The 9,540-nt window shown below is 37.4% G+C and overlaps 1 protein-coding gene across 1 annotated transcript in view; it reads right to left on the bottom strand.

The window, feature by feature from the left end:
* Positions 1-5,379: 5,379 nt before the first annotated feature.
* Positions 5,380-9,540, bottom strand: part of ttc21b (tetratricopeptide repeat domain 21B) — a 29,820-nt gene continuing 25,659 nt past the window's right edge. Inside the window, 4 exon segments of the mRNA XM_016242266.1 lie at positions 5,380-5,696; positions 6,175-6,242; positions 6,334-6,454; positions 7,063-7,287. Of these exon segments, the coding sequence (XP_016097752.1) occupies positions 5,619-5,696; positions 6,175-6,242; positions 6,334-6,454; positions 7,063-7,287 (492 nt within the window). The 3' untranslated portion in view covers positions 5,380-5,618.

The following is a 9,540-nucleotide window of genomic DNA, read 5'->3' as shown; positions in this document are numbered from 1 at the left end:
GGGGGGGGGGGGGGTTGTCCTTCTAGGCTCTGTAGCTTCCTCTCTATAATACATTTATGGAAGAAGCTCTACTTTTTATACTTTTCTAACACGATTGTCACGGTGTGCCGGGATGTTGCTAGTAGACAAGGAGCAGGAACGCGATCTAACAGCATCGAATCACGAGCAAATCACTCTTCTTTTAAAAAAAATAATTTATTTGAGTAATTTAAATAAAACAAAAACATTCTTATTTGCTTTAAATAAATAATCTAAAATCAACAATAAGTAACAAACTAATAACTCACATGCACACTTTTAAGACCCCCTAACCTTTTGTTATGAATTTCTTTTGGGGATATTTAAACCTTAATTAGTGGAGTCAGATCCCCATAATAATTCGCACCCTACATTCCCTCTAAATATTTATGCTACACAAACCTAATCATCCACAAGCGAAGGGTCCCGTTACTGGCATCACCTATTTCCATGACTCGAATAAACACATTTGTGCATGCAGAATCACTTTGCGCGACATCTGACATCAGTGATGGGTGACATTCGACTACGACTACGTTAAACTCACTTAGTATCTCACTTAGACGTATTGCCACAATAAATTAGCCCTATTAAACCGAAGGTAGATGTAGAAAACACTCACCAGACATGCTCAGCCTGAGGATTGTAATCACCGTGTCCCCGTGCACATGGACTTCATAAAGAGCTTCTGTGTTTGCAGGGCAAAGAAAAGAAACCGGACACGAACCGGACAAGAGAAGAATACCAGAGAGGCTCAAGAGTGTTCATCTGTAGGATACTGGAGATTTAGCTTCGCCTTGAATCTCTCTGCGTAATAGTGTTTAGTGAGAAAGTCGGACTCTTGCTGGAGGTTGACATTTGAACTGCTTGTGATGAAACTCAAGAGTTTATTATTTGACATCAAACTGATGTGGATTTATTGCACAACTGAAGTTCTTTTCTGCAACACTGTCAAGCTAAATGTTTGTTCTGTAAATCTCGCAAAACCCACATCTGAGAAACTAGATTTGGACAAATTCCAGGAAATTGATCCCTGGGTATTTGCCTTCATATAATTTAAAAAGTACAATATAATATAATATATTTAAATAATAAATGTAATTATAAAGAAAGCAATATTATTTAAAATGTTTATTTATATATGTTTTTTTAACCTTTGATGGTGTGATGTTGCATCCAATCCATACACACATATATGCAGTGTTGGGGAAAGTTACATTTAAAAGTAATGCATTACAATATTGCATTACTCCATAAAAAAGTAACTAATTACATTACTTAGTTACTTTTTATGGAAAGTAATGCGTTACGTTACTTTTGCGCTACTTTTTAATTTATTTTAGAACTACTGTAACATCTTCTGATTTCTCTCAACATGGGGACAGGAGAGCTGCCAATCAATAAAAAAAAGTAATGCAAAAAAATTAATTAAAAAGTAATGCGTTACTTTACTAGTTACACACACACACACACACACACACACATAGGCCTATATATATATATATATATATATATATATAGGGTGCGATTTGTGAAAAAAGTAGAGGGGGATGATTTTGAAAACTTTTTTTTTCAAAGCAAGGCTTTAAAGTATAATGTTAGTGTAATCTGTTAACAAAGCATATCATAAACCCGTATTTTTAAATAAATACCAGATAATGCGAGTCATTTCACGAAATTTTTTTAATACGACTGAAACTGTAGGCTAACGTGATCACAATTTAATAAAAACATTAGGCTGATTAATTTCAACGGTTATTCAAACAACTAATAAATTATATAGGAAAGTGAGCAAAGAACATACATTTTACAGTATCAACGGAGCTTTCTGAAACTCAGAATCAGTTAAACCATTGCGTCGCAAAATTATTCACTGTCGGATTGCGTATCACAAATCATTTGATTCAGATCGGGACTTCAAAGCGCGTATCACAAATCATTTGATTCAGATCGGGAGTTCAAAGCACGTATCACAAATCATTTGATTCAGATCGGGAGTTCAAAGCACGTATCACAAATCATTTGATTCAGATCGGGAGTTCAAAGCACGTATCACAAATCATTTGATTCAGATCGGGAGTTCAAAGCACGTATCACAAATCATTTGATTCAGATCGGGAGTTCAAAGCACGTATCACAAATCATTTGATTCAGATCGGGAGTTCAAAGCACGTATCACAAATCATTTGATTCAGATCGGGAGTTCAAAGCACGTATCACAAATCATTTGATTCAGATCGGGAGTTCAAAGCACGTATCACAAATCATTTGATTCAGATCGGGAGTTCAAAGCACGTATCACAAATCATTTGATTCAGATCGGGAGTTCAAAGCACGTATCACAAATCATTTGATTCAGATCGGGAGTTCAAAGCACGTATCACAAATCATTTGATTCAGATCGGGAGTTCAAAGCACGTATCACAAATCATTTGATTCAGATCGGGAGTTCAAAGCACGTATCACAAATCATTTGATTCAGATCGGGAGTTCAAAGCACGTATCACAAATCATTTGATTCAGATCGGGAGTTCAAAGCACGTATCACAAATCATTTGATTCAGATCGGGAGTTCAAAGCACGTATCACAAATCATTTGATTCAGATCGGGAGTTCAAAGCACGTATCACAAATCATTTGATTCAGATCGGGAGTTCAAAGCACGTATCACAAATCATTTGATTCAGATCGGGAGTTCAAAGCACGTATCACAAATCATTTGATTCAGATCGGGAGTTCAAAGCACGTATCACAAATCATTTGATTCAGATCGGGAGTTCAAAGCACGTATCACAAATCATTTGATTCAGATCGGGAGTTCAAAGCACGTATCACAAATCATTTGATTCAGATCGGGAGTTCAAAGCACGTATCACAAATCATTTGATTCAGATCGGGAGTTCAAAGCACGTATCACAAATCATTTGATTCAGATCGGGAGTTCAAAGCACGTATCACAAATCATTTGATTCAGATCGGGAGTTCAAAGCACGTATCACAAATCATTTGATTCAGATCGGGAGTTCAAAGCACGTATCACAAATCATTTGATTCAGATCGGGAGTTCAAAGCACGTATCACAAATCATTTGATTCAGATCGGGAGTTCAAAGCACGTATCACAAATCATTTGATTCAGATCGGGAGTTCAAAGCACGTATCACAAATCATTTGATTCAGATCGGGAGTTCAAAGCACGTATCACAAATCATTTGATTCAGATCGGGAGTTCAAAGCACGTATCACAAATCATTTGATTCAGATCGGGAGTTCAAAGCACGTATCACAAATCATTTGATTCAGATCGGGAGTTCAAAGCACGTATCACAAATCATTTGATTCAGATCGGGAGTTCAAAGCACGTATCACAAATCATTTGATTCAGATCGGGAGTTCAAAGCACGTATCACAAATCATTTGATTCAGATCGGGAGTTCAAAGCACGTATCACAAATCATTTGATTCAGATCGGGAGTTCAAAGCACGTATCACAAATCATTTGATTCAGATCGGGAGTTCAAAGCACGTATCACAAATCATTTGATTCAGATCGGGAGTTCAAAGCACGTATCACAAATCATTTGATTCAGATCGGGAGTTCAAAGCACGTATCACAAATCATTTGATTCAGATCGGGAGTTCAAAGCACGTATCACAAATCATTTGATTCAGATCGGGAGTTCAAAGCACGTATCACAAATCATTTGATTCAGATCGGGAGTTCAAAGCACGTATCACAAATCATTTGATTCAGATCGGGAGTTCAAAGCACGTATCACAAATCATTTGATTCAGATCGGGAGTTCAAAGCACGTATCACAAATCATTTGATTCAGATCGGGAGTTCAAAGCACGTATCACAAATCATTTGATTCAGATCGGGAGTTCAAAGCACGTATCACAAATCATTTGATTCAGATCGGGAGTTCAAAGCACGTATCACAAATCATTTGATTCAGATCGGGAGTTCAAAGCACGTATCACAAATCATTTGATTCAGATCGGGAGTTCAAAGCACGTATCACAAATCATTTGATTCAGATCGGGAGTTCAAAGCACGTATCACAAATCATTTGATTCAGATCGGGAGTTCAAAGCACGTATCACAAATCATTTGATTCAGATCGGGAGTTCAAAGCACGTATCACAAATCATTTGATTCAGATCGGGAGTTCAAAGCACGTATCACAAATCATTTGATTCAGATCGGGAGTTCAAAGCACGTATCACAAATCATTTGATTCAGATCGGGAGTTCAAAGCACGTATCACAAATCATTTGATTCAGATCGGGAGTTCAAAGCACGTATCACAAATCATTTGATTCAGATCGGGAGTTCAAAGCACGTATCACAAATCATTTGATTCAGATCGGGAGTTCAAAGCACGTATCACAAATCATTTGATTCAGATCGGGAGTTCAAAGCACGTATCACAAATCATTTGATTCAGATCGGGAGTTCAAAGCACGTATCACAAATCATTTGATTCAGATCGGGAGTTCAAAGCACGTATCACAAATCATTTGATTCAGATCGGGAGTTCAAAGCACGTATCACAAATCATTTGATTCAGATCGGGAGTTCAAAGCACGTATCACAAATCATTTGATTCAGATCGGGAGTTCAAAGCACGTATCACAAATCATTTGATTCAGATCGGGAGTTCAAAGCACGTATCACAAATCATTTGATTCAGATCGGGAGTTCAAAGCACGTATCACAAATCATTTGATTCAGATCGGGACTGCAAAGAGCGTATCGCGAATCATTTGATTCATATCGGTACTTCAAAGCGCGTATCATGAATCATTTGATTCAGATTGGGACTTCAAAGTGCGTATCGCAAATCATTTGATTCAGATCGGGACTTCAAAGTGCGTATCGCGAATCATTTGATTCATATTGGGACTTCAAAGCACGTATCGCGAAGCATTTGATTCAGATCAGGACTTCAAAGAGCGTATCGCGAATCATTTGATTCAGATTGGGATTTTTAAAGCGCGTATCGCGAATCATTTGATTCAGATCGGGACTTCAAAGCGCGTATCGCGAATCATTTGATAACAGCTAATAACAGCTAAGGGGCATTGTTAGGCATGACGCAAAGTGGCTGCTTTTATAAAACAGTTATTCCATATACGTAGTAAGGTTTCACAAAATAAAACAGAGCAAATAAAGTGTAATGATATTAATAAAAACATTATTCTTCCACTAAACAATGTAGTTCCTCAGAAACAGTTGTGGTTCCAACAAAGTGTTTGCCGAGCAATACACAAATGTAAACAAAGGTGTATGTTTGTAGAGTAATTTCACAACAGCTTCGAACTTGCCTCAACCAATCAGAATCAAGGACTGGAACTATCCGTTTTATAATGTGGAATCTGTAGCCTGACATTAGTGTTTTTTTCAAATGTTTATTTATATCTGTGTACATAAGGAAAAATATTGCACCATTATTAATGCTTGTTTTTAATGTTGAATGAATACTGCATGTAGTCATATCAAAATATTTCATATACTGACACTTACAAACGCAATTTATATGAAATTACAGACGAGATCACAATTGAGCAACAGCACACAACACACCAGTCCTTCTGTCATGATCTTAAAGCTGCTCTTGCTTTGTCCAAGATGTCCTTCCTGATGCGTGGATAGTTGGGGTGTGCATCCAAAACCTGAGGGTATGAGACGCAAGAAAGAAAAAAAGATGCAACAGGGACATTTAAAAAAAAAATTTAATTGCATTTAATATATTTTTATTTTAGGCATATTTTTTGTAAAGTTTTAAATATAATATAATAAATTAGATAAAAATTATATTATAACAATTCAAATAAAGATGATACAAATATAAAACTACTGACTATACAATTGATTTTAAATATGAAATATATTTTACATTTATTGCCAAATATATAAATATTGCAGAATTGGTTGAGATTGCAGAGAATAGGCGATTAAACTTATTATCACTGAATAGTTCAAGGTATGGTATGGTCTGTCTAGAAAGGGTTAAACATTATTTGTAAAAACTTTTTTTTCTATGGAAAAAATTTGTGGGATTTTGCTTCTGGAATCTGACTGTTGGTCTCAGTACAGTATTTACTAATTTAGACGTTTATATATTCGCAGCAGGATTTCTTGCGTACTCACTTTATGGCAGACATCTATAGCATCCACGTGTCTCTTGGCCTTCAGGTAATTGAACGCGAGCTTGTAGCCTGGTAAACAAACATCATGCTGATGTCAATAAGAGATGTGAACACACACACATGAGAACAGTACCGAGCATCTGAGGGGCTTTAATCTTACCGATAGTGGGGTTGGTTTGATTGCTGTACTTCCAGGCCATTTCATAATTCATGGCAGCATCTCTGAACGACTGCTCCTTCTCCATAATGTAGCCCATGTACTCGTACGCCTTGCAGCAGGACTGATATAAAACACGTTAAGACATCATTCTGTAACAGTTTTTAATATTTTGGAGATTCCAAAAGGTTTGCAAGCAAGTTGTTGATTTAGGGTTTCAGCACACTTTTGGTTTGTTCATCAAGTTACAAATAAAAAGAGAAAATCAAAAGTGCTGAAGATTTCATTCACTGGATCATCTAAAAAGAGACCTTTTCCCCAGTAGTCACTCATTTTTTCTCTTAAATCTCATTTTTATAATCAAAATGTCATATTTAAACATTTGTAATTTCTTCATGCCTTGAATATAACTCTGCACCCTTACCTCATTTAGTATACACAGTTTCATGAATATTTAAATTAGTCCCCGCCTCCATTCAATCACACCATCTCTGACTACATGCTTCATTTTTGCTTTGTTAACTGTTCATGTGTTTTGGAGGAGGCGTGGCTTTGGAGAGTGATTTGCAAGGAGGGTGGGATCTTATGCTTTCAAAGCTTGCTATTGTTAGCCTCTCAGAAATCACCTACCCTACCTTTAAATATACTTATCTCTTACCATTTTTCAGCTGAATTCCCAACAGAAATTGTGATATATATATATATACTGCAGCTGAATGAATTCAGTGTCACCTTGTTGTGTCGTAGGCATCTCTTCAGCAGCTCTCCTGCCATGTCGTATTTTCCCGACTGGATGTAGATGTCGGCCAGAAGCAGCCAGCTCTTTTCAAACTCGTCCGCATCTATGATGTTCCAGTTCATCTTGGCGATGCGTTTGAGCTGGTTTCGGGCTCGAGGGGTTTGCTTCAGGATCATGTAGGCAGTGGCCATGGCCAGCAGCGCAGGGACATGATCCTTCTGTAACGAACAAACAGACATTTAGAGGTAGTTGAGTAAATGTCGTTGTGAAGCATTAAAGAAGAGGATTGAACAAATAAAGGTAAAGTTTGGTGTAAGTGATACTGAAATGGAGATTTCTGACTTATGAGTTCTTGAGAAACGGCCTTTAAAGATATGTATTATAACTGAAATCTACAGACACAAATAGACAAAGTATAATCAAATAAACACATAAATGGGTATTACTAGTTTTACTTTTCTACTAGTCTGAAGAAGAAAAAAACATGTTATGGAAGACCAGTGCCTGAAAAAAAAGTTTTGCCAAGTGTCTTGTCTTTATAGGAGATAAACAAGCCTGCTGAATATCATGTATTGTTTAAAGGGATAGTTCACCCAAAAATGAAAATTCTGTCATTAATAATTACTCACTCTCATGTTGTTCCAATCAGGGGTTCAACCGTAATTTTAAGAAGCTACGAGAATACTTTGTGCGCAAAAGAAAAAACCCCGACTTTATTCAACAATTCGTCTCCTTTGCGTCACCCTAGGCATGGGCGACATTTGACTCTTGAGTCAGGGGGGGCAAGAAAAAAAAAGAAAAAAAGAAAAGCTAAAGAAAAAAGAATTTTGGATGTAAGCATCAAAACAATGCCCTACCATATTGCAACGCATCAAAGCAGTCAATCCAACAGAGTCAAGAATAATTTAAAGAGGTTGCCACCGTTTAGTAAACTGTGGAGCTTTGGCTCTTGCTGCTGACTTGAATGGTGATGCTTCCCGTTTGTCAGTTGATGGCCTTTCATATTTAACCAGAAATGTGCACGCTGCTTTTCTGATGTTCACTGAAGTTTTCCGTCTTTTTCCCGTGTCACTTGAAATGTTTCCGTTTTGAATCGTTGTTACCAAAGGCTAATAAACGATCAGTTGTGGGACTATATTCTGTCATAAATCGCATACCATTCACTGCTGAAATTTCTACCGTCCGTTACTGGAAATGGAATTTAATTACTGGTTGATATGTCCCAATCTCAATAAAGTTTGCACACACTTTTGGTCCGTGAATTAGATCTCGCTCGGGTCGTGCGCTGTTGAGGTTTGTCCAGGACCGGTTCCAGAATTAAATCACTGAGGCTGCTTTCACATATATTTTATGTTCAGTTCCAATCACTGCTATTTCGAGAGTGAATTCCACATAAATATGCGGATGTCATTCCCGAAAATTTGCAGGGTGTAGCCTATGTGTCCGGAAAACGAAAATTTCATACAAATTCTGAATGGATTATACCCTAGAAAGTGTGCAAAGCGCGCTCCCTTTATCACTAAAAAGCGTCACTCATCTTCGTTCATCGCAATCTCACAAAGTTCCGTTATAATCAATGAAGCTCTCTAAACTGCACAATTAACCTCTTATTTACATCACGTCTGCACTTAGTCATGAGATGATTCACGAGCATGCAAAACTGCGGCGCTTTCAGCGGTGAGTGAATTCTGACAAAACGTTTCTGATTGGCCATTGCGTTCAAGAAATCAACAGATATGTCTGTGATTGGCTAAATTGCTCAATGCTGCAAAAACACAGTGAGGGTATATAGCGCTTGGCTAAGTGCTCCAATTGCAGTGGGGCCGAGATCAGGGATTCCATGACTAACAATTTGGGGGGGGGGCAATAGGTAGTTTGCAATCACGTGATTCTGATGACGCAATGCAGCTGGAGGACAGGAAGTGATTTTTCTCCATAGAAATCACTAGCAGAAACTCAAAATGCCAGTGTTTTGCATTGTTTATGGATGCTCAAATCGGACAAACCGAGAAACCACAAGAAGCTTTTATCGTGTACGAAAATGTGTTGCTCGTAAGGGGGGAAAAATTTAAGAATTTGACTGAAAAACGCTGGAAAAAGTGGCTTGTAAACCTGCGTCTGCGGTCGGGAGGAGCGAAGCCGGATAATGCTCGTGTGTGCAAATGGTTAATATAAGATAATAATATATTAATAAAGAAATATTTTATCGTGTACGAAAATGTGTTGCTCATAAGGGGGGAAAATTTAAGAATTTGACTGAAAAACGCTGGAAAAAAGTGGCTTGTAAACCTGCGTCTGCGGTTGGGAGAAGCGAAGCCGGATAATGCTCGTGTGTGCAAATGGTTAATATAAGATAATAATATATTAATAAAGAAATATATAAATAGATACAGGGTGACACGGTCAGAATTCACTGAATGCTAAACGCCACACATAGACACGATGTAAATAAGATATTGTTTGCAGTTCAC

Source organism: Sinocyclocheilus grahami, unplaced genomic scaffold (assembly GCF_001515645.1).
Source record: "Sinocyclocheilus grahami isolate Dianchi unplaced genomic scaffold, SAMN03320097.WGS_v1.1 scaffold652.1, whole genome shotgun sequence".
NCBI lineage: Eukaryota > Metazoa > Chordata > Actinopteri > Cypriniformes > Cyprinidae > Sinocyclocheilus > Sinocyclocheilus grahami.
Note: the sequence above shows the minus strand (reverse complement) of the source record. Positions and strands in the feature narration are given on the sequence as shown.